The following is a 26,080-nucleotide window of genomic DNA, read 5'->3' as shown; positions in this document are numbered from 1 at the left end:
CTACAAAGATATAGACTCAAACCCGCTACAGAAGATGGTGCTCTAGATATCAACGACATTATCATCGATATTTTTCAAGAAGTTCCTCATGAGGATGAAGAAATGGAAGGAGGTCGTTCTATCGAAGAACATATTAATGACGAACCACCGATGAAAATAGAAGAAGCACTCATAGAAATCAATTGTTTAAAAATGTTTTTCGCCGCTGAAGAAGATACTGAAGGACTTTCGATGGTTTCTTCACTCCAAACAAATGTTGAAAACAAAATTATCAGCCGGAAGAATGTGCAGAAGAAAATAAGTGATTACTGTATGTATTTTTCTTAAGATAAAGTCATAATATGCATAGCACAATTGTATGCATATTATTTACAAAAATATTGTTCAAAATCTATATATATTTTAATTTAATTTTACATTAAACGTTTAACGATTTTTCTTTCTTTCTTTTTTTTTTTTTCTCCCTCAGACTTCTTGTTAGCGGACACTTCTCTCTAACGGACACATTTTCGTTCCCCATGGCTGTCCGTTAAAGGGAAGTTTCACTGTATATATTTAAAAAAAAAAAAAAAAAAAAAAAAAAAAAATGTGGCCTTAGTTGCTAATGCTCCTTAAAAAAAAAAAAAACACAAACTAACCATCGGTATATCCAATCACAGACAAGTGCCTTATTTACTTTTAGCTTTTCAGCTCTCTTTCTCTTCCACTTCCTTCTCACTTATAACAAAATCATTTAGTTCCCAGTTATAATTTGGATAAGCTGGAACACGCTGAGATTGCTGGCAAGATTCTAACATAGATCACAGTGTGGTTGCAGGGTAGAGACAGAGTGTTGTGATTAACTGATCCTCTTCAGATTGGGGTAACGTCTGAAGTGGGCCCCACAGTGTGACTGGTTCTCGGACCACTGTTGTTTCTAATTTTCGTAAATGAAATAGAGACAGAGGGCGTAATGTCAAAATTCGCAGATGACAAAAGAGTCGTTAATGATCAGCACCAAGCAGTGCTCCTTCAGGATGCACTTCCAGTTTTCAGACCATTTAAGAATGGTCTGAAAACTGGAAGCTTAGTTTTATAGCAGCAAAATGTAAGGTCTTACATTTGGGTATTAGCAAACCCAAAATAATTTATTGACTTGGTTGGGTTGAATTAAAAACAGTAGAAGAGTTAAGTAATCTGAGTTATGATATGGATGGATATATAGTTCTCTGAGTTAGGTACACAAATGGCCTGCAGAGATAGGGAGATCATAATTCTATTGTGTAAGGCAATTGTAAGACAACACTTGGAATACAAAGCCCGAGTATGGAGACAGTATTCCTAGTAATTTAGATGAGGACACACAATATTATGTGTGTCCTCATCTAAAAAAAAAAAAAAAAAAAAAAGCCACTACTTTGTGAAAGGGTCCAAAGATGGATAACTTTCACAGGGTGACCATACAAGGAAAGACTTCAATTATGGGGGGTACAGAACTTGACAACCAGGCACCTTAGAGGGGTTAGTAAAATGAATGAAGGCAATTTCCACTGTTATAAAAAAAATTCCAGGGGAAGAAGTTTAGACTAGATCATAGGAAGTCTTCTTTTAGCTAGTGAGTTGTTGATTATTGGAACAAGTTGTCTCTGCTGTTAACAGAGGCTGACAGTTTGAAGAAATTCAAAGGTCAATTGGATAATTACCTATATGAGGAGGGTTGGTTCTTGGGTGTTATTGGCGCATTAGCAGCTAAGGCTATAATGCGCCAAAACCAGGTGATATATAAAAATTTTAATTTCACTGACCTAATTACTTAGGTCACCATGTCAAGATATAAAATAACAAAGGTATAAAATGTAAAAAAGATAAATCAATAAAGAAATAACAATAACATGTAAATTTTAAATACAAGTAAAAACCTTTATTGATTTAAAATAGCTAAAAACAGCAGACACATTGTCATTGTCGGATAAAATCTGATCGAGTATATACGGCTCAGTCAGATGATTAAAGGCGGTAAAACGGATATTGCTAAAATCTGTACAATCAATTAAAATGTATCTGATTGATAAAATTGTGCCACAGGACTCACACATAGGAGGGTCATCAGCCCTCAGCAAAAACGAATGAGTCAAATGACTATGTCCTATGCGGGTCCGGCAAGAACAACTTGCTCCTTACGATTCCTGCACAGACTAGACTGCCACGGTTCAATTACAGGCTTTATACGATATAATTTATTCATAGTCTGTCTATTCCACAAATCCTGCCATTGGGAGTGTATCTTTTGGTGTATTATTTGCCTGTAGTCTGTATAGGGGACTGACAGGCAGCGATTATTATCGGGAATTGCTGATTTGGCTGCGGTGTCAGCCAAATCATTTCCCCTAATCCCAATGTGCCTGGGAATCCAGCAGAAGCAGATATCATATCACGTTCATGGAGAAAGTGAATCTTCTGCTGAATGCAAGATAGAACCGGATGAGGATTATATCTCACAGTTATTAAAGCCTGTAACACCCTGAGAGAGTCGGAATATAAAATGAACCGTTGGTATTGGTATTCACTAATGTGATCCAAGACTAACTCTATAGCGTGCAGCTCTACAGTAAATATGCTGCATTCAGAGGGATTCTGCTCCGATGTAATGGCGTCTGTAAAGACAGCAGCAGATCCTACATATGATTCCGACTTCAAACCGTCTGTGTAAACTGGCGTGAAGTCAGAATGTTCAGCTCGGTGTACTGAATAAAGCTGCAGGTAGACTGATGGAGTTTCCGACTTTGCCCAATTTCTAAGAGACAAGTCACATGCTGGAATATGAGCATGCCAGGGTGGAAGGGGTTGCTTTGGTGTTTGGGCAACCTTGTCTACCTTGATATTAAGTTCTTTGAGTAGCTCTTGGAGACTAATACCAAAAGGACAATTGGCAGTCTTACGGGTGTTGTACAAATTTTCCCATCGTGGCTCAAAAACGAATGGCCATGTGGGATGGTCCGGCAGGGATTTCAATTTTAAAGCGTACTTTAGAGACAACTGCTTACGTCGAAGCGATAACAGCGGTTTGTTTGCTTCGACATATAAGCTCTGGACAGGAGATGTTCAATATGCTCCAATAGCGATACGGAGAGTCTGATGATGGACAGGATCCAGCCATCGAAGTACACTGTCTCTGGCCGAATTGTATACCAGGGACCCGTAATCTAGTCTGGATTGTACAAGTGCACGGTAGATACGTAGTAGGGTGCATCGATCCGCCCCCCATGAGGAGGGACATGCATAATTTGTCTATTTTCTTATCTACTTTTTTTTTTTTTTTTGGATTGGCTGAGGTAGCAAAAGCCTGTGGCTTCCTTGAACTATATGGCTAGTACTACTAATATTCTTTATATATATATATATATATATATATATAATGTATATATTTTAAATCACTAATAATATTTGAAAAAAAATTATTATTATTATTTCAATAAGACTAACCAGCATTTGAAGCTCTGACTTTGTAAGATTAAATTAAATGAAGTAGGTCTATCTTACAGTTTCATGTATTTTTATTATATGTATCACATAAATAATAACTAAATGAAACATAAAATAAATAGCATATCCATGCAGAAAAGCAGACATTTTTTGTTTCTCTTTGATAAATAGATGATGTTCGTTTGTTTGTTTGTTTATAGGCTTTAGGGCACAAGAACACCAAGGCCATAATGCAACTAACTGCGGAAATGTTAAATACACAGTTTTATCTGTATAAATGTTATTCACATTTACACTGCATTGTACAGTTGTACCCATTTGAGTAAAAAGTAAAAATTTTTGCCACGTATGGTGTATCTGGTAGGAGGCCAGTAACACAGAAAGAAATGTTCATCGCAGAAAATGAGATAGCTTGTTGGTCACTATTGTATTTGGAGAAATCAATGAGTACATGCTGCTCAGTGAGCTGGTTGTTGCAGTTTGTGGAGGATCAGTGCCTGCAAGCAGATAAAGGTGTGTTAAGTTTGTGTGGCCTATTAGTAGTCGGCTAGTACAACTTACTCATGTTGGTTCTCAGGTATATTGGATTTCCACGGTGTGAGCTTTCCTTATGTGGAATAGCTTGTTACCAAATTGGCCACTATTCAAAACATCACTTCTTTTCAATTAACTTGTAATCTGAGACCGATATATACTTAAGGATTGTAGCAGTTTTGGCAGCTAGGTTGGCATGTTCATTTCCAGCAATTCCAATGTGATGTGTCCAACAAAAAGAGAACTTGTTTATTCTTATTTAACTTGGTCACAGTATTCCAAATCTGTATGAGTAAAGGGTTATCATGATTTTTATTCTGCTGTATAGTTGGATAAATATGTTTGTTGAGAATGTGAAATTTAAGGCTATGTGGAGAGACAGTTCTGCAGTGTAGCTGCTACATTCAATAGGGAGATCCTTGGCATGGTAATGTTGGGAAATAATACTGCTGCACCAACATGAGTGTCAGTTTTAGATCTGTTTGTATCGATTGGCATGTACTGTGCATGCTGGGTTCTCAATGAGCCTTGAATTAGCGGTATGTTCTGTTGGGTTAATGTGTGTTTTCCTCACACTGTGAATGGAAGGTCACACGGTGGTATATGATACGTGTAAGGTGGGACTAAACAAGAGGCCACAGGCTGTATCTTACCAAGGTCAAGTTGCCAATCAGTGAGCAGGGAGCAAAGATGTACCCCTGTTCAAAGGTAAGCTATATAAAGGTTCTCCCATTTGCACAAGCAAAGTCCAATCCAATCAAGGTTGTCCAGTTGCCCTTTGAATTTTGTTGTGAACATTTGTCTGAATAGATACAAGGTTTCATTTGTTTTAGCATATAAGCTCTGAACTGGCACTGAATGGTATGCCCCTATTGCAAAACAAAGAGAATTGTGGTGTATAGGATCAAGCTGATGTAAAGCACAGTCTAGCGGAGCTGCAGAGCCATAGTCTAGACATGACTGTATTAATGCATGGTACAAATGCAGTAGTGTGTAAGGTAAGGTCAGCCCCCTTCCCCACATGCACACTGTGTCAGATATTACTCTTAAGATGTTTAGCTTTTTAAGGCAGTAATCTGGAACTCTTTTATATGTTCAGGGAAGTTAAGTTTTTGATCAAAAACCACATCAAGAAAGCAGACATTAGGAACCACTGGGATGATTTAATTTTCTAGATGAAGTTCTGCGTCTGGATGTAGGTTACGCTTCTTATAGAAGTGAATCCTGATAGTCTTTTGGGGTGAGAGACAAAAAAACGTTGTTTTTGGACAATTTAACAACTAACTGTCTTTCTACCATTCACATATTAGGGGAATGGCAGGAGATATTGAAGTCAGTATAGTGGACACTTTTTGTGGTAGGTCCTGTGTTATTGAATTTATTATTATGTTAAATAGGGTGGCATTGAACCTCGTGGGAGCCCTGCTTCCAGGATAAAATTTGAGGGTAACTGGTTGTCAACTCTAACTTGAAATAAGCAATGATATAAGAAGTTTCTGATAAAATGCAGCAGGTGTCCGCGTAGTCCTAGATCAAGCAGGTTTTGCATTATACCATACCTTCAAGCTGTGTCAAAGGCTTTTTCTACATCAAAGAGAACCATGACAAGGTATTCTTTTTGTACAAAAGTGTCAAGTATGTTCATTTCTGCCCTGATCAGTAGGTCAAGAGTGGATCTGCCTTCACAGAAACCATATTGCACTGGGTTAAGGAGGTTATTTTGAAATAGAAACCAGTTAGGCAGGCATTAATAATTTTTTCCAGGACCATGCTCATACAGCTCATGAGTGCAATAGATCAGTAATATAGATTTGTAGGATCTTTTCCTGGTTTTGGAAATGCCAAAATATAAACATGACGCCATTTGTCCAGGATGGTACTTTCTTTGAATATTCTGTTGTAGAGAAATAATGTCCTGAGGGCTGGTTCAGTAAGCTGCACTATCATGATATAACGTATTCCATCTAGTTCTGCTGCACTGAGTTTGGTGGTGGCTAGAGAATGGTACAATTCTGACATTTTGAAGGGGAGATCATATGCAGCACTAGATGCCAGTTCAAAGTTGATGAAATGTTTATCAGCCTGTGCCTTGGGTACCAGAAAATGAGGTGGGTAAGATGTCGTAGCTGAGATTTTCATGAACTATTTGCCCAATGTATTCACAAATGCCACTTGATTTGTAACATCACAACCATTAACAGAGTATGGAAAGGTTGATGCATGGATGTTTTAAGTAAATGCTTTATACTTTGGCCCATATCATTTGCGTTTTTGTAGTTCTTGTAATTGTGGAGGAAAAACTCCTCCATGCTTCCCTTTTGTTGGTCTGCCTAACATGTTTTGCTTTTGCCCAAGCCTGTTTAAAGTGGTTGAGATTTGCAGTTGTTAGGAACTTCCTGAAGATGTTCCATACCCTGTTCTTTGCTTTTTTAGCTGCACTGCATTAATTATTTCACTACAATTGAGTGTTCTGATATTTTTTGGAATCGCTTGGTCCACTGCCTATAGTATTTGGTTAGATATATATTCTGCGGCAAAGTTTATGGATGTTCATTGGACCTGCTTTCCTGCCAGTATTGCTAGCTGCTTGTATAAATCCCATTTTGCTTTGAAAATGTTCCATTTGGCAGTTCAGCAAAAATGGCGCGCACACACACACACACACGTGTGTGTGTGCGCGCGCGCGCCATTTTTGCGAGTAATCAAATTGTGCTGGTCAAGTAATTTTTCAATAATTTGTCCATGTTTTGATTTTAGCATAACATAATGGTGATTGTTGAGGTCCTCTAGGATGAAGTAGGGTTGAGGAAGTAAAACAACTAATTCCTCTCAATCGGCATAACTTATATTTTGATTAAGGGCAAGTATAGTGATATGATAGTTAAGGCAAAGTTAACATTGACTCATACTGAAACTGACTCAAGGTTTGTTTTTAGTAGGATTGGTTTGTGAGTATCTGAGTGTTGATTATCAATGCTACACCTCCATGTGTCATATTGTTCGGCTTGTGTACAACATGATCTTGCCAATGAATTATGTAGTTCCAGAGGGGAAACAGTTATGTGGGGTTAAATTGGTTTCCAGTAGGGCAAAAAGTGATAGGGTCATATTGCGAGAGGAGGTCTTGGATGTCATTTAAATTACTACGATATCGTCTACAGTTACAGAGCAGAAATGCAAGCATTATTTGAGTTTAGTAGATTGTTTGTTTGTTATTTGGTTTTTAGGAGCATTAGCAACTAAGGCCATATTGCTCTGGGATATGCAGTGGTCATTCCCTGACCTTTCCGCATCCTCCGTATTTGGTGGTGACGGGCTCGAACCCCGGTCTAATCAAGAAGCGTGTGCTACACACTGCTGCTCCTTTCCACCTGGCTACGGAGGCACCCGAGTTTAGTAGAACCCTCGATTTGTTTTCGAGAGGCTGAAGGTTTGTTTTGCTCAAATTTACCTTTCCCCTTCTTTGGAAAGTATGGTTTCCTATGTCCCTCTCCCTGTCAATGAATAGTTCTAGTACCTGCTCATCTTCTAAGTGCTTGCAACTTGTTTGCGTTACTTCAGAAGTAGGTACTGTAGTGGTTTTCTGTGGAGTGGAATCTGGTTGTACAGTAATCAACGTATTTATAGCTTTACTTTGTTTGGTTTATTAGTACAGTGGCCACTGACCTTGCCCACTCAGATAGCAATTCACTTGGTATAGTTGCCACCATTTGGATTGTGACTGATATTTGTTGTTGTTGTGGGGGTTTGATGGTGCATAAGCTGCTTTGGCTATAATGCACCTATTCAGTTATTATATGAATATATGAGAAATTCTTGCAATGTCAGAAATCAGAAATGATTAAAGACTCCAATTTGCTTCAGAAAGTTAAAAAATTCAGGAATATTTGCACTGTCACCAATGACATTCTCTAGAGTTATTGGTTTCCAAAGGTTAACCAATGATAGCAGGGTTCTATTTCTCTTGTTTATAGTATAGGCATTCAATGAGAATGTGTTTAACAATCAGATTTACAGAACAATGTGGACACTGGGGTGGATCATCTCCTGTGAGTAAATGAAGGCGAGTTAAATGAGTATGACCTATTCTTGCTCTTGAAAGGACTATTTCTTTTCTTCTTGATATGGCGCCTCCGTAGCCAGGTGGGAAGGAGCAGCAGTGTGTAGCACACGCTTCTTGATTAGACCGGGGTTCGAGCCCGTCACCACCAAATACGGAGGATGCGGAAAGGTCAGGGAATGACCGCCGAATATTCCCGGAGCAATATGGCCTTAGTTGCTAATGCTCCTAAAAACCAAATAACAACAACAACTCTTCTTGATGTACGGATACCGGAACGCCAAATTTTAAGATCCTATTTAAATTGAAAAAGTTTATTATTTGTTTGGGAATACCAGCGTGCTGTCCATTCTGTTAGACATGCACCATGAATGATTTGTGGATAGTCTGATGCTGGAACAGGGGACATTTGTTAAATCTAAGGTAGTTGGATTTTTTGCAGCTTTATCGGCCAGTTCATTACGAGAAATTCTGGAATGTGCCAGAATCCAGCAGACTGTACTGATATTTGTCTTTTCGTTACTTGAGCTTAGGTTAGTTTATTAGTATTAGGGACTGGCAATGATCTTTTGGCTTCTTGGTAGGTGACTGTGTTCAATTTTGTATCGCTATCTTTTTCACATTTCCAGAGGGGACACTCCTTGGAAAATGCCGGACATGCTTCTCTGCAGTAAGAACAACTGGGTGTTGTAGTTGTGCAATCAGTATTAGTGTGCACAGTGGATCCACATACACCACAGGCAGCTGCTTCTCTGCAAATGTCTGTGAATGCCCAACCTTCTGGCACTTGTAGCAGCATAAGGGGCTTGGAATGTAGGCTTTAACATGGCAGTTAAGATTACCTGCTTTGATCACTGTTGGTGGTTGTCAAATGTGAGTATTATGTTCTGAGTAGGAACTAATATGCCATCATTCTTCTTTGCCATAATTCTTCTGATATTAACAACTCCTTGATCTTGCAGTTCTTGTTTTAGTTCTTCATCTGACATGCTGATGAGATCCCATTCAGTGAAACCTCTTGATGTGTTCAGAGAAATGTGTGGTGAAACAGCAACAGAAGTTCCACCAAAAGTTTTTAGTTTTAGTAGTTGCTCAGGCTGTTGAGCAGTGGCAACTTCAACCAGTAAGTCTCCCAATCTTAAACATCAAACTGTCTTGGGGGTTCTATTATTTCTGCACTAGAAAGATGAGTTTGCCAATTGGTTGTTCTTGGGTTGAGTGGATAATAAGGAAGGTTGGAGTTTGGATTCTGTCTACATCAGTCTTTTGACATTTAGCTGCAACAAAATCAGGTTTCAATTGATTTTTTTCTATCTATGCACCCAGTGAATTTCTGGGCTTTAGGAATATTTCACTCTGAAAAGGAGAGCTTTTCCCCACCAGGTTACCAGCCCCACCACATGGAGGCAAGAGCAGTGCCACCTTTGTGATCAAGAGGTAGTGAGTTGGTAATAAAAAGACAAACTAAGAGAAGAACGAAAGGTTATTTTTCCTCCTGATCTAGTAACATGCTTTCTTTACTGAAGATTATTTAATTGTGTGTTAGTGTAATGCTGAAAACAAGGAAACAATTTTATTTCTTCAAGAGAGAGAGAGACACTTGATCACAAAATTGCTTGGCACCTGGGACAGATAAATAGATATAAGGGAACATTTTACCAAAGGAAAAAATGTTCCCCTAAGAGAGAATGCAATTTATATAAACTATGTGACAATGAGTAACTCTTGCACTATAATAGGACTCCTCTTACTAAACAGATAGCACGTGGGCTATACAGATGGATTTAAGGCTATGTGGATAGCAGAGGATATCAACATGTTTTTCCTTTTGGTTTTATTTCACAATAAAAATTCTTCACCAGCAATAATTTACTACTTTATACCAAACTATTACTTTGGTGTGGAGCAACTTGTGCATCAGATTAGGATACCATTTCAATCATTCAGCATACTTGGCAGGTTCATTTTAAAGAATTTTAACCAAGCACAGTTGGCAACATTGAGCTCCATACTCAAATGGTCAGTACACACTGACCACTCATATGAAAATGCAGAAACTTGAAGACTACTAAGGTGGCAGGTCCCACCATCTCTTCAATTTGTTTTTTTGTTAAAAAGCTACCAAAGCATACCTAACTTTCGAGATGATTTTTCATTTTGGACCACTATGGATAGACAAACATTCATGCATACAAATATATTTTAAAAACAAAGTATACACATGACACTGCTGATGAACCAAAACCTCAAACTGATGTACTCCAACCCATTCCGAGCACTGTGTATATATTATAGAAGCAATTAAAGGAATTTATACCATGCTCCCTCTGAACAACCTAAGCAGCTAAAACTGAGTGGGGTATGAATATAAACATATCTTTTTTAATATTAATTATTGTATAAACCACTGCACATCCAATGGGTGACTTCTTAACAGAAGATGTGCAGTTCATGCATTATTAATTATTAATATTATTAAACTGTGTAGAAATTTTTACTGTTAATGTATAATTGGCCTCTTTTTTTCATAGCACGATTAGTTAAGGGTGTATGTATTCGTTTCTTTGTTTACAATAAGAAAATTTCTTGTAAGTAATACATTACAACTTCATATTTCGAATTTGCATAACGTGCGAATTTTATTTTATATTATTAAAAAATATGCTCGTTTTCTATAATTTTCACTCGCCTTAGATTAATTGACTATAACAGCAATAGTTGAATACTAAAAAATTAAAAATAAGTCCAATAAAAAATTACTTTACTTTCAGAAAGATTAATGTCGACATTCAGTATTACCTGACGAAAACAAGGATGACCATATTAGTACCGCTAAACATAACTCCACCTACCTGTGCAGTAAACTTTTGGCGAGCTTTGTAAATATCGTACTTCTGCGCCCGCCCTAGCAGCCGTCCGATCCGATCTGCCATGTCATTTGATGAATATAAAATCAAACAGCGTACAGATGACACACGCAACAATCAATATATTCTGAAAGAATTCCAGGTCGCCACCACCTCTGCTACAAGCGTCGAACTTAAGCAACACTAAATTACCACAACCTTGGCAGTCGGCACAAGAAAATATCGACAGCTCAACCGCGGCACGACCAGCTATAGGGTCGATGTGTTTACCAACATGAACAAGCACATTTTGCACAGTATACATGTATACTAGAGTGGCCAGCTGAAGTTCAGCTGCAGCTACGATGTTCTGCAATTAATAGGCATAACGACGGGTTGTAATTCAATCATTACGGTTATTGCAAGCTCTTCCTATCGTCCAATGGGTCACAGGCTAACTTACAGCAACATCTTCCAAAGCAGTATAGTGGTGAAGTTATGGGGCACAACTTCTACTGAATCGATACTAATTAGACAGCTACCGGTTATCACGATAGTCACGACGCGTTCTGCTTGGTTACATTCACAGGCAGGTAGTGCTAGGTGAAAGTTCACGAGACAAGTAACTGGTCATCCATTTTGCAGCGTGCAACGTAAACGCCAAAGAAAATTAAATAATGTGCCAACGGTAAGAAGACCCTCCTAGTTTCCAAACACTTGGTACCATGTGTGTTAACAGGTGACTGAGAATGGCACGTGCCCACGGCCCTTGTCGTCTAATGACGTATTCCGCACGTGGAAGTACTAAGTACTCGACTTTCATCTGGTACGGATATGCATATTAGTAAATGAGAAGAGGGGGAGGGGTGGATACTTTTTGTAGCTCCAAGAGCCCGAGAATTTCTTCATCTAATTCTTTAGTGTCTAAAAAGCAAACCAGCCGTATTTCATCCACATACGTCAACACGAAGTGCTACGTTGCACCTTCAACATTTTGCGCATATTTACAAAGAGAGGGCAGCACAAGACATGAAGGTTGCCTCAAGCAACAGCAGACGGAGAGGCGACAGTTTACTTTGCATATGATTCCACCATAACATCGAAATCATACAAACGACAGCGTAGGAAATTATCTATAGAATATAAAACGTACTTGAAAAAACAAAAACAAATGAGATAGTTCAATAATCGCGATAATAATGTGAACAAATATGCAGTGACAACATAAAAGTAAAGTAATCCAAGCACGAAAACTGAACGGCCTTGGAGAACGAAAGAAATCTAAAAACATAAAACACGGTTTCTTCGGGCTTGTATAAGTAAAACAAAGTATCCTCCATCATACCTCCGATGGGATGAGCGAGAAATGGTGATAAATAAATAGGAATTTTCCATGTCCTGACAGAAAATTAAGGTATAAACTTTTATACCACGGTGTAAACTTTTATTATTGGTATAAACTTTTCAGGGCGGTGGGTGTACAATATAAAAATGGCCCAATGAATAAAATGTAATGGGTTTCAAATCAATTATGATAAACCTGTATTATATCTATTAGTATGTGTATTTTTTTTTTTTTTTTTTTTATATACTATTAGGATGGCTTCCTGTAAATTCAGGGGAGCGGGATGTTTGCCCTTTGAGGGTTCTTTTTTTTTAAGCTAGCTTCCTGTGACTTCAGATTGCGGGATGTTTTTACCCCGTATTTGGGAGTTATCTCCTGGTGTGTGTGTGTAGTAGTAGTGGTGGTGGTGGTGGTGGTGGTGGCGGCGGCGGCGGCGGCTGCGGCATGGGATGCAAGAAAGCAAGTGTATGAGCTTATGCAGCATCAGTCAAAAAAAAAAAATCGCACCATTCCCTCCAAATGCCTGTCCAGTTCCTCCTTAAAATTTATTTAACATATCAACTTTCACAACGACAGATGGAAGTTTATTCCAGCAATTAACCACCCGCTGGCTAAAGGCAAATTTCCGCACATCTATGTTTTCTTAATTTGAATTTATGCTCCCTTAGGTTCGTAATCTGAACAAGTGGAAGGATCCCATCAGAATTTAGCGTGCTCAACCCATTCAAGGCCTTATACACCTCAATCAGATCACCGCGCAGGTGCCTAGTCTCCAGCCACTGCAATTTGCAGAACTTAAGCCTGTCTTGGTAAGAGGATCCCTTCATTCCCCTCACCAACCAATCTTGTTCCCCTTCTCTGTACACGCTCAAGCAAATCTACATCCTTCCTAAAATGAGGCCTCCAGACCTGTACGCAGTACTCAAGGCGTGGCCTGACCATTGCCTTATACAGAGGGACAGTGTGTGTGTGTGCGTGCGTGCGTGCGCGTGTGTTTCGGGCTCCTAGGAGTGGGCATCCTAGGGGCGAGATGCTGCTATCATAGACGGATGCTGATCCGTCTATGATAGCAGGCCCAGGCTTGGCTTTTCGTGCTAGGGCGGACACCCGGTGATTTTGCCCAATTGTGGCTATCACCTGGTGGCAGAGTGGCCTATTCACTATAACCCAGGGTCTTGAGTTGGATATCATCATTCTTCTCTTTCTTGGTGATTCCTCTCTCTCTCTCTCTCTCTCTCTCTCTCGGTAACTCGGGGAATTTTTGTATTGGCTGGTGCAGCATAAGCTTCAGGCTTCCTTGCACCATATGGCTAATAATAATAATAACATACTACACACACTTACATTAACCGGCCACCATATTTAGATGGAGTATTATGCCTACAAATTGGTGGAGATGGATGCAGATCCTGGTGCCACCCTGTGACAGGAAACATACATAATGTAATAATAATGTACAGCATGTGTTTAGTGCGCTGAGCAATGACAGTGAATAGTAGACCCTGAGCTGGCTCCTCGAGCCTAGGGGCGAGCATTAGGCAGCAGCTGCCCTAGGTGTTGGTTGCTCCCTGGTGTAAAGAGGCCTGACACTAACAACGGAACATACACAATATTAACACACATACATCAACACTTTTTCTCGGGCCCATTTCGCAGAGGTTCTGCGCCGTCACAGGTAAACAAGGTGGAGACGGGCTTTTATGCCTAGGAGCCACCCTGAATCAAAAACATACAAAAAAAAAAAAAAAAAAGTTGTGTATTAGAATAACTATATGATGCAAGGAAGCTGATGACTTTTTTTTGCCTCTGACAAAAAAAAAATCAATTATCAAAAAATAACTAAATAAATACCGTTGACTTCATAGAGGTTGAGTTTGTTTCCCCTTTACCCCGCAAACAGCACAATTAAAAAAAAAAAAAAAATCAAAGTTTCACAATATCACTTCTAATATCAAATACAAGGCCAACACATCGACAGAATATAGTAAATAAAATGCATACATATGACACATCAACTAGAATTCAAAAAATAAATGTATTATAAAATAAGCTGGTTAATGTACGCAGTGCGTTACATTTTAGGCGCCTTAGCAAATAATAATTCACGATTTAAAACTCCCAAAAAAGCAATGATTTTTTTGAGCAAACTGAGAACATTTCGTTCCTGCGCATCCGCGACTCTGCCCATTCATTCCTCCAAACAGCGCATGCAACAAACAATATCCAGTGCTTCAGCTACAATGTACATAAATAAATTTAACCCCAGGGGCTTACGTCTGGTGAGTATGGGCTTGGCACACCCAGGGTCCTGAGCTGGATATCATCATTCTTCTCTTTCTTGGTGATTCCTTTCTTCTATCTCTATCTCTCTCTCTCTCTCTCTCTCTCTCTCTCTCTCTCTCTCTCTCTCTCTCTCTCATGAATTTTTTTTTTGGCTGGTGCAGCATAAGCATAAGGCTTTCTTGCACCATATGGCTAATAATAATATTATAATATATAATAATAATATATCTGTTTATACTCCAGGACAAGTACACGATCAGAGGAGTTAACAAGCTACAGAGAATACAAGAAACGTATTCGGCAGTCACGGGCTTGAATCCCAGTCATTCAACGCACCTGACCTACGGCATGGATAACCTATGTGATATTTATTTTTAAAAATAAATAATAATTTCCGGATTTATACTGATTTTATTTTAATGAAATTAATTAGGGACGGCTCGACAAATCGAACTGAAACAGCCATACACATGAAAATTCATTCAGTGGGAGTTGAATTATTACATGAGGAAGGAAGGCCAAAGAAATAACTGTCGGATTTATATTGGCCAGATTTTTATGAAATTTGGGATGAATACACAAATCTTTCCACAGACGGCCAAGTATAAAATTTCATGAAAACCTGTCTACTGGAGGTCGAGTTGTTAAGTGCAGACGGACTTAAAGGGTAAAATATCTTCACTTGCGTGAAGATATTTTACTCACTTTTCAGCACAAATTTGACACGATAACCCCAAAATAAACTGAGTTCACACTGATAAATTGCTTCATTGAGCTTTCAAGGTCAAGAAACAAATAAGGGAAGGAAGTGTTGCCAACATATGAAGATTTAGTTTACAAATTCCACTCTTTTACTGCTAACTTAACATTCAATAATACGACTCATGACATCAACTTAAGTGATTTGTGAAAAAAACATACGAGAGAGAAAAAAAACGAATAACATTTTTGAAATCAGCGTAAAAAAACGGAGTTGATACAGCTATTAGTTTAACATCGAAAACTAATGCAGATGCATAGTTTTCATATTATGACTGTATTAATGTTTTATTGGAAATAAAACATTAATAGTCATAATATTTTTATTTTATGTAATTAGACACAGCTGTGTCTAATTACAGAGTGCTGTAATTAGACACAGCTGTGTAAATTTATGAATTTTGATGAATTCAAATGTGCTTTTAAAAATGTACCTCTAAGGTTTCTCACCCCCTTAAGTTTTAACAATGCAAATCCAATATTGCAATATGTGGAACTGGAGTGGGTTACTGTCGTCGTTGTTTTTTAAGCGCATAAGCAATTTATGCTGTATTGTGCCAGGGAATATGTGAGATTGCGCCAGTGAATATAACCTCTAACGCTTTTTGAAAAGTATATCCAAGTATTACAAACAAAAATAGTAATAATAATAGTAAAATAAAAGAAATATAATGACGAAATTTAAGAATTTTTTTTTTTTTTTTTTTTTTTAATTGTCTTCCCAGTTGCCCCAATAATAAACACAATTTTTTGGGGATGCACAGACACGGAAGCTTAAAATATCTGCTTTGCCAGCTTCGTTTAAACTGCACTGCCAGTTGGTCTTGTTTGCCAACTGACCTGTCAATGACAGCGGGTTTTATATAGGGCAGTGACTCTCGGGATGAGGAGCTCGTTCCTCGATGTACGCGATAAAAATCACACAATAAAATTAAACTAATTTAAAAACTAGGAATAATTACTAAAGTATGCTAGAAATTAGGTTGCTTGACTGTGGTGGCTGGATGAAGGATAACGTTGTTATTGTAGGGTTTTAGGCGCATTGGCAACATTGGCCATATTGCGGCATGTGTGGTGTGTGTTGTTTGTTGGTTTTTAGGAGCATTAGCAACTAAGGCCATATTGCTCCGGGATATGCGGTGGTCATTCCCAGAGGCGGATTTAACGGCGGGCGCACCGGGCGCGCGCCCTGGGCCCCGACTTCTTAAGGGCCCACGCAAAACCCCAACTTTATACGCAAAACCCCAACAAATGAGTTGAACATATTAGTTCAACTATTAGTTGAACTAATATGTTCAACTATTAGTTCAAAACTTTGTGATTATTATTATGCTATTATTAATTATATTATACATATATTATATTCAAATTTTATTGGAAATAAAACATTAATAGTCATAATATTTTTATTTATTTTAAAAAATGGTTAACATGTATTTTTATTTTCCCTGTCTCTCTCTTCTTTTTAAGGGGCCCAATATTTTCTTCTGCGCCCGGGGCCTCAACCGACCTTAATCCGCTCCTGGTCATTCCCTGACCTTTCCGCATCCTCCGTATTTGGTGGTGACGGGCTCGAACCCCGGTCTAATCAAGAAGTGTGTGTGTGTGTGCATGTGTGTTCTCTGGTCAATTTGCTGTACGAAAAAGCCGTGTTTCCGGGAGTAAAAACCATGCTACCCTCGCCTAACACCACCACGTTGTGAAAAAAAACCATAAAAACTTCGAGTATAAGGAGGCCGGCGATTATACCAACTGTGCCACCCACGAGGGCGATGGATGATGCAAAAGCAGAAGGAATACTCAAGGGAGGAAAACTTTAAAAAAAAATGATAGAAGGCAACTTTATCACAGGCGCCTCCTCTACCACTTCAAATAAGTGTACTGTTATTAAATACATTCCTGAAAAATATAATCTGACTAAGCACGCTTGTCAAGAGTATCACAATATTCCTTTTTAATAATACTAAAATCTTTTTAGCCACTGAAAGATATAACAATGGAAAAGAATTATTTTAAGAATTATTAGGGCTACAAAGCCAAACGTGGTTATTGTAGAGGGGGACAAACTAATTAATACCACCAAACTCGTGTGTTATGCTGCTGTTAAAGAATTCAATCCTGTACCTCTGTACTCCTTGTAAATAGCTCCACAGCACATAAAGCTTACAGTGTTCAATGCTGAATAAATAATAATCATAATAAAAGTCGCACTTCACAAAGTGCGATTCTACTACCTGAGTATCAAGGTGCCCTATCAAATTAAAACCATAAAAACGCACTAAATTGTTTATACATAATGTTATTTTTGAGCTTAGTTTGTACGTTACATTCTATTCTCTATCCGAATCTAACAGGACATCCGTTGACGTTTTGCTGAAAAGTAGTCAACTATTGAAATATGATCCTATTGGAATTCAGAAGGGCTGATATTCCTTGAAGTGGTTCTTGCTGTTTCCATTTATTGTGGGTGCAGCAGTACCTCCTTCGATGAGTGTGAGGGGTGCGTCTCCTTGGGCGGGGAGTGGTTTAAACTATTATATGTGACTGTCACTTTGCAACTTGCCAGACAGAAATCTGGGACAGCGAGATACAGACAAAACATTAAAAGAAATGGAGATAACTGTATTTAGTTGCTAGTACTATAAGCTGTACTAGCACTTACGGAACTTGTATATTTATCAAGCATGTTCCGTAACTTTTTTTGTTTACTCACACTGCTCTAAGATTTCCGACTTTTACCTTTTCATTGCAGTAAAAAATTTTTCAGTCAGTGATGCTCCAAGTCAATGATTGGCAGTTCCGTGGATATTTTGACAGCAAACATTTACACTGTCTGCAAAGTATACTATGGTGAAATTTTGCAATTAAATAAAACTCACAAGCTTTGTTTCTAAGTTAAGTCAGAATATTAATTACGTAGATTTTTATACGTTCTCATATTAATAACTTTTAAGGTATTACTTAATGCTTTATTGCAATTAGCATTTCATTATTCTACCCCCTTAGGTACTTCTCAAAATTCAGTGTTTTCGATCATTGCAAAAACTTTCAAAGTTTTCGTGAACCAAATAGTCCACACTGAAAGTGACAGCTAATCAGATCGCACCTTCAGCGTGCTGCCTTGGCCCACGCAATCTGCAAGACCGAGCCTGGGTCGAGAATCGCACCTTTCTATAAAACCCGAATTGTTGCCTTCTTTTTTGCACACTAATTAAGGCTACTTTTAACAAACTACAGTAAGTTCGTAGAACACTGCGACACAGAAAATGCAAATCCAGGAATTATCAGTGACAACAAAGAAAATATGAGATAAATTACATATTCTCTACCAGTTACTCATCTCAGACAATGCTTATATTATCACCACTTCAACAACAGTTCAGCAATTTTTCTTTGTTGTTCACATTTTCCCAATTCTCCATTAGTCTTCGTCACAGAGGTTCCACTGCATCTCTCTCTCTCTCTCTCTCTCTCTCTCTCTCTCTCTCTCTCTCTCTCTCTCTCTCTCTCTCACACACAATAAATATGTATTTCATTTGTATATCATCACACAGTCGTTTGAATATTTTGCAAATTAATCGTAAATTCATGCATTAACAAATCTTTAAATTTTCTTAAAATTTAAGTATTAACAAAGCTTTAAATATATTTTTTTATTATTATTACAACGAAATAGTCCTATGTATTATGGATTTTTATGAATGTGCTATTGCTACAGTTAGCAATTATACACATATGCTTTGACAATTCCTTTTTATTGGATCCTTTATAATTTACTACAAATCCGGTTTCGAGGAACCGATGCGGGTATGACATGGTTCCATTTAAAGCATAATGGTGCTGACTAACAATTTTAGCGTTAGCGGCAACGCACTGCCTAAATATTTATATAAAAATAAATAAATATATATTTATTTTTTATTATTATTTTTTTTTATTTATTTTATTGTTTTTTTACACTCAAGAAGGAATGAGTAATCTTCGACTGCAGCCTGAAACATATAAATATCTTTATTTTGGATTTTTCTAGTAACAGCTGTCTGCTATTTCAACATTTCTAGCAATGCTTTAATAACCACTATTGCCATTGGGGGCCTCCGTAGCCGAGCGAGAGTGCAGTATCACACGCTCTTTGAGTAGACCGGGGTTCAAGCCCCTGACTGCTGAATACGGTCGATCTGCCAACCCGCACTGGACCAGCGTGGCAGATTATGGTCCATTTCCCTCAGCATGAATCGTTGAGGAGGCTTCCATCCTGCAGTGGGTTGATAATGGCTGCACTTTACCTTTTTTTTTTTTTTTTTTAATTGCCATTGGTGGAAATGTTTACTTGTACAGTAGTTTTATTCTTTATCCTACGTTAATTTTATCCTTCTTTAATCAAATCTTAAATCACAGTCATCACTTAATGCAACACCTTATAGTAAAATCGCATTTTTTTAACACAATTTTTAAAGGCAAAATATTTCATGCTTTAAAACAGAAAATTCTTCCACAACTTCAATAAGAAAAATGGCCCAGAGAAAACCACAGTTAATTCTGTGTATTTCAATTCTTAATATTTCGTTAATATGCTTTTAGTGATATCTTAAGCCAAAATCAATCTTTCACAAATGAAAGTGATTTTGGCTTAAGATATCACTCCTTGTATTCGCAAATATCAACAGTGAACCGAAAGAATTGGACATACATTCATTTACAACTTCTTATAACAGTGTTTTCCATAAACGCAGCAAAGTCCAACAAAAAATGCATCGTTTGATGCCTGAAACTGTTGTAATAAACTGAAGTATAATGAGAAAAACCGATTTTTATATCAGTTATTATTATTATTATTATTATTATTATTATATTATTATTATTAGCCATATGGCTAATAATAATATAATAATAATAATAATAATAATGTTAATAATAACTGTATATCAGTTATTATAAAAATAATAACACTAACTCTGAGCACTGACCAGCTTTCCTATCTAAAGGCCGCATCACGATCAAATGGATCTAAATTATGATGCATCAGTGCTCTATCTCCTATCCATAAGTAACACATTAGAACGGGTCAACGACCAATCAACACACTTGTTACAGTAAATCAAATACCAGTAGACTTACGTCTAATGCACCAACAATGAATCTCTGCCCTACACATGTATTTATTAGAAAGGTGCAATTTCGTCCATGCAGGCACGTTAAATGTATTCCTTCGCAACACGTTTGAGTTTTAGAGTAGGACACAGATCAATAGTCATGGAGGAAAAAACAGGTTTTCTACTAGTCTGTTATTCATTCATGCTAAACTAAAGCCTGGAGGCTTCGGCTGGCAAGGTCGTAAGTCCGTGTATGATGTAGACATACAGTGAAGCCATTATTTCTCGCTTTCCCCCCTTCCAATGCACCTTTACAAATCTATTTACTACTAGTTAGTCGTAATTAAAACAGGTCCCATTCTAACACACACACAAAAAAAAAAAAAAAAAATTTAAATAAATATATATACATAGGACATTTGCCAGTAGCATGGTAAACCAGTAGAGTGAAAAAAAATTCAGCCAAATAAAATAACAACAATAACAGAAAAATATATAGGAGGCAGGATAAAGAAGAAGAGGGTAGTGTTGAAGCAACGTTCCTAAAATAATTTAGAAAATTAAGCCAATTAAAATAAATTTAGCGGCGCCCCCTTGATTTAGCAGGGCTTCTTTCTTCTTTATTTTTAATAAAATTTCTTCTTTATTTTTAATAAATATTTTTATTAATTTCTATCTCTCTATTTAATTTTTGGATTAATTGGATTACACACACACACACACACACACAAACAGGTAGCAAATGCTACCTATTTGCTCGTATATCCTCTTCTGCGTTAAAAAAAAATAATAAAAAAATAAATAAATAAATAAATAAAAAATATATATATAGAGTGTCTCAAAAATATTGGTACAAACGTTTAGGGGAGGTAGGTAACATCTAAAGGAATGTGAATCGCATAGGAACCCATAACCGGAAACATCACGGGAAAGTAGTAGCAGAGGCACAAGAAGCAGAAATGACACAAGACAGTAATTAGTGGCATTTATTTGACATAATATTAATAATGGAGTACGAGATGGATGCATTTCATGATGTTACAACGACCAATCCATCGACGCCCAAAACGCCTGTTCAAATGGTCACAACACACCTTCCATAATGGGCAGGCGCCCCGTCATGTTGAAACCAAATGTTGCGTCTCACATTTGCTGGAACATCGTCTAGTAACCCTGGTAGAACTTGTTCAAGAAAGATCCGATATTTAGCGGAGTTCATGCGGGATGGTAACAGGTATGGGCCGACTAAGCAGTCACCGACCATACCTGCCCACACATTTATTGCGAAGCGATGTTGTGCCGCATGGGGGCGCACACCGTGTGGGTTGCCGTGAACCCACACATGAGCATTATGCTGATTGAATAAGCCTTCCCGAGTGAAATAAGCCTCATCTGTGAACAAAACATAGGCTGGAAAATTCAAGTCTTGAACACTTTCTTGGAGAAACCACTGCACAAAAGCCACACGTGCAGAATGATCTTGGGGGAGCAGTAACTGAACCCTTTGGAGATGAAAGGGGTGTAAGGAATCGTCGTGCCAGACATGCTGTACACTGCAACGAGACTCCTAGGGCAGAGGCAACGGCAAGTGTGCTGGTAGTAGGATTATTCTGGATGGCATTCAACACACTTTCTTTCATGGCGGGAGTTCGCGTCGAACATGGTCTGCCCGCACTACTCCTGTTACCTCTAAATGACCCATAATCGCAGAAGTTTTGATGCACACGCGGTGGTCCGGTACATGTCTGTCTGTCTGGAAAGGGTTCTCCATAAATTCGTTGAGCGGCTCGTCCATTGCCCTCTGCTAATCCATACACTAGGTGCATGTCAGGCAGCTCACAGTTCGTATATCGATGCATACTCTTCGTGCGGCGACTACTGCTTGAATGAGTAAACCAGAAATTTTCCATCTCGCGAACTGATGAACAACGCCGTCTACCGACTTACGGTGACGTTTCCCGTTATGGGTTCCTATGCGATTTACATTCCTTTAGATGTTACCTACTTCCCCTACACGTTTGTACCAATATTTTTGAGACACCGTGTGTGTGTGTGTGTGTGTGTGTGTGTGTGTGTGTGTGTCCGTCCGAAAAGTTAACGTTTCGCATCGGTAAAAGTTAATTAAAAGAACTATTGTTGCCATGGTGCAGCCAACGATTATGATCTTCTTTGGAAGTACCTGCTTCACCAAAGCTTGCGAAGCCATACCAATTCATGTAAGTGGGGGAACAAAGAGAACAAAGGATAAATAAATCAATAAATCTTTAATTGTCCTACCAAATATAAATATGGTGGTACATTGGTAAGGAACAAATTCCCTTCACGGCAGAAAATGCTAGTGAATTGACATGAAATGAAATATAAAAGATAAGTTAAAATATAAAATGAATACTTAGCACTAACATTTCTGTCTTGAGTCCTGTTGATTGTAGTACAAAATGTTCAGCCTAACAACACATCCAATGAAACAACCTATGCGAGATATACACTTGTTCAAATAAGCACGCACAATTGCGTACACACAGTTGTTGACAAAAACTCAACTGCTAAGCAACAGTAGCCTGAAAAAAAACTACACCGCGGTTTGTTTGCTATCTTCTATAAGCCTTTCAAGGTCAATTCCCATATGTAATAGGCTGTGAATTGATTCAAATGAATAATAATAAATAAATTTTCTGTTTATACTCCGAGACGACCGGAGTATAAACAGAAGATACTCCGGTCAGAGGAGTTCACAAGATAGACAGAATACAAGAAACAACACCGTATTCAGCAGTCACGGGCTTGAACCCCGGTCACTCAAGGCACGTGTACTTATGCACCCGCGCGCCCGACCACTAGGCTAAGGCGGCCCCTATCCGCCATCTTCAATCTGTTGGCTTTCATCCTCAGGGATTTCGTGCCTCTCAAGGGCGGTGGCGGGATGTGCGACTCGCATAGCTGCCAGAAGCATGGTGATGATATCACACCAGTCATCATCTTTATTGTAGTTATAGATTGTTCGCAGGGCAAGATGTCTATGAACAATGTTCAGAAGGATCTTGACTTAGCCAAAACAAATAGAAATTTGTAAATAGAAGTTGATGATGCACACCACTTGTTTCCCTTGATTTGTCTCCATGCGATTGAACACAGAGTGTACTATATCAAGGGGATTTTTACCTTGATAGTGCGGGGGAACCTGTAGATTTAGTTGAGAAAATATCTTATAAAACATTCAGTGAGCTTTCTCTCTGCCTGCGCAATGACCTGGAGGAATTTCTTTTTCAGGAGAAAAAAGGTGTGGGTATGAGCAGAGCCGGCCATGGGGGGGGGGAGGGGCGACTAACACAAGTAAGCCGTGCTGAAAGTGTAATTTTAGATTTGTTCTAATATTCAGTGTTATTTTGTGTTTCGTTCAGTATAAAATTTTTATAATTATTTTTCGAATTAATCATGGAGAAAATGCATAAAAGCAGGTGCTTTTCAACGCAAAATAAAACGGCCTGCTGACGAAGCTTTAACAAAAACTAAAAAAAATTCCAAAATTGACTTCCATTTTAATAATTTAATTATTAAAATGGGAAGTCAATTTTAATTAATTTAAAAATTATTTTAATAATATTATTAAAAATAATTAATAATATAATTATTATTAAAATATATAATTTGAATGTAATTTTATTATATGTGTTTATTTAGTTACTAAATACCTAACATATTTACTTACTAAATTTTAGTACCCATAATGTCGATGCCAAGAAGATCTCTCTGTAAGTGTCAAAAAAGAAAATTGGCAGAAGAGAGAAAAAGAAGCAAAAAGACAACGACAACTGTTTTCGTGGCTGCAAAATAAATTTCATAATAATGAAACAAGTTCGGGAATTCAGGCAAATGAAGAACAAAACCAACAGGAAGAAACTATGCAAGCTGACAATCAGAATGCAGAAATTGTGGTAAAAAGTACAAAAGAAACAGCAAGTAAGAAATAAATTATTCAAATTAACAACCAAAATGTTGAAATTGTGGGGGGGGGGAAATTGAATTGTCTGAAGAAATAAATTTTTTTATTTATTTTTTTTTTTATTTGGTAGTTGTTGGCGCATCGGCTTCTGTGGCCATATTGCACCTCCCAAGGTTTTTGCAGTACTTTGATCCAAGCCCGAGGCGGGAATCGAACCCGCGACCTTTGGGTTGCCGGGCAGGTACTTTACCCACTCGGCTAGCCCGGTCGGCTGAAGAAATAAATGTTCACATAGAAGAAACAGCAAGTCACGCTGAAATACAATTTGACGAAACAATACACCAAGATAACAGCAACAGTCATCCAGTGAATATAAATTATCCAGGTTTATGGCCAGATATTAATGACATTTACATTATTGTGTGTCAAAACTGGACCTAAGCAAGAAGATCAACACACTTTCCCCAAAAATGTTGGTTGTAGATCTTTCTCTATTTTTTTTTTTTACCTCGCCTTTTTCCCATTATATATATGGAGTCAGCGTTTTGTTTTGGCATGAAATTTTTACGGCCGGATGCGCTTCCTGACGCCAACACTTTATTCGGGCTGGGGATATGCGGTTGTCATTCCCTGACCTTCCGCATCCTCCGTATTTGGTGGTCACGGGCTCGAACCCCGATCTAATCAAGAAGCGTGTGCTACGCACTACTGTTCCTGTCCACCTGGCTACGGAGGCGCCATTCTTCGACCTTACTAATACTAAAATTAACCAAATTTAAACATGGCTGAAAAAAATATCAAAAACTGATTTTGTTCAGATTTTATGCCCAATGCAATGTTAGGATTTTTTGTTTTAAATAAAGTATTCCATTTCTTTCATTAGCCGACCACCTAATGCGATGCACCGGCTAGGTAGAGTAACAAATAAAAGAAATACATATCCAGTCTTAATATTTATATTTAGCTGGTCAAGTTATCAAAAACAAAACTGTTAAGAACAGATTTTTTATGATCATTCTTCAATATATTACAACATTCGGTGGAAAACAACATTAAATAAAACAACCGTGATTATATGAAACAACACTTGTCCAAATAATTCCAAGTATTACAGGTATTTCTCATTTTAAATTGCATCCTTCCCGCCTAAACATTTCTTTATAACATATTCATCCGAGTTTATTTGATAAGTTACACGGTACGCAGCCAATCTCTTTGGAAGTTCTTTCACAAGTCATAAGGAGCCACGACAACTACCTGCCTGCCTAAAACATGACAACTAAATAGTATATACAGTACCAGGCCTTAGAAAAAGCTCTGCAATCATCGAAATTTTCTTGAATTGCTATTATTTTTTTTTTAATTTTTTATGCATATTTGATGCAAGTATTTTATGGCTTCAATACTTGACAGCGATTTCTTCACGGGCACTATTTACCGTTTATTATATTTTAACAGCCCGGGAATTTGTTGCTCATATCCGAATTTCTTGCTGAAAATTCCAGAATATAGATCTTTCTCTCTATATCTTATCATTTTAAAACTATGCCAAATGGTGAAAAACAGCATCGCAGCTGCTTAGTTTATTCAAAAGCTCAAGATTCAGTATATTGCTTTTGTTGCGTATTATTTTCTAAAAATATAGATAAATGCACACGGTTTATAGATGGTTTTAATAATTGGTGAAAACTGACGTCGGTAATTCGGGATCATGAGCTTTCCGTTTGTCACATTAATTCTTTTATTGCTTGACAA

General features: G+C 37.8%; 1 protein-coding gene across 5 annotated transcripts in view; it reads right to left on the bottom strand.

The window, feature by feature from the left end:
- The window catches only part of baz (par-3 family cell polarity regulator), a 760,042-nt gene that overhangs the window by 649,355 nt on the left and 84,607 nt on the right, over nucleotides 1-26,080 (bottom strand). Inside the window, exon 1 of one of the 5 annotated variants that reach the window (XM_090374875.1) lies at nucleotides 10,909-11,148. The exons of the other annotated variants lie outside the window; for them this stretch is intronic. Coding sequence (XP_090231001.1) covers nucleotides 10,909-10,989 — 81 coding nt within the window. The 5' untranslated portion in view covers nucleotides 10,990-11,148. Of the gene's footprint in view, nucleotides 1-10,908; nucleotides 11,149-26,080 lie in introns of those variants that run through there. 5 annotated transcript variants of the gene reach the window in all.

Source organism: Mastigoproctus giganteus, chromosome 1 (genome assembly GCF_048544385.1).
Source record: "Mastigoproctus giganteus isolate SK-2022 chromosome 1, ASM4854438v1, whole genome shotgun sequence".
Lineage (NCBI taxonomy): Eukaryota > Metazoa > Arthropoda > Arachnida > Uropygi > Thelyphonidae > Mastigoproctus > Mastigoproctus giganteus.
This window is presented reverse-complemented; position numbering and strand designations above follow the sequence as displayed.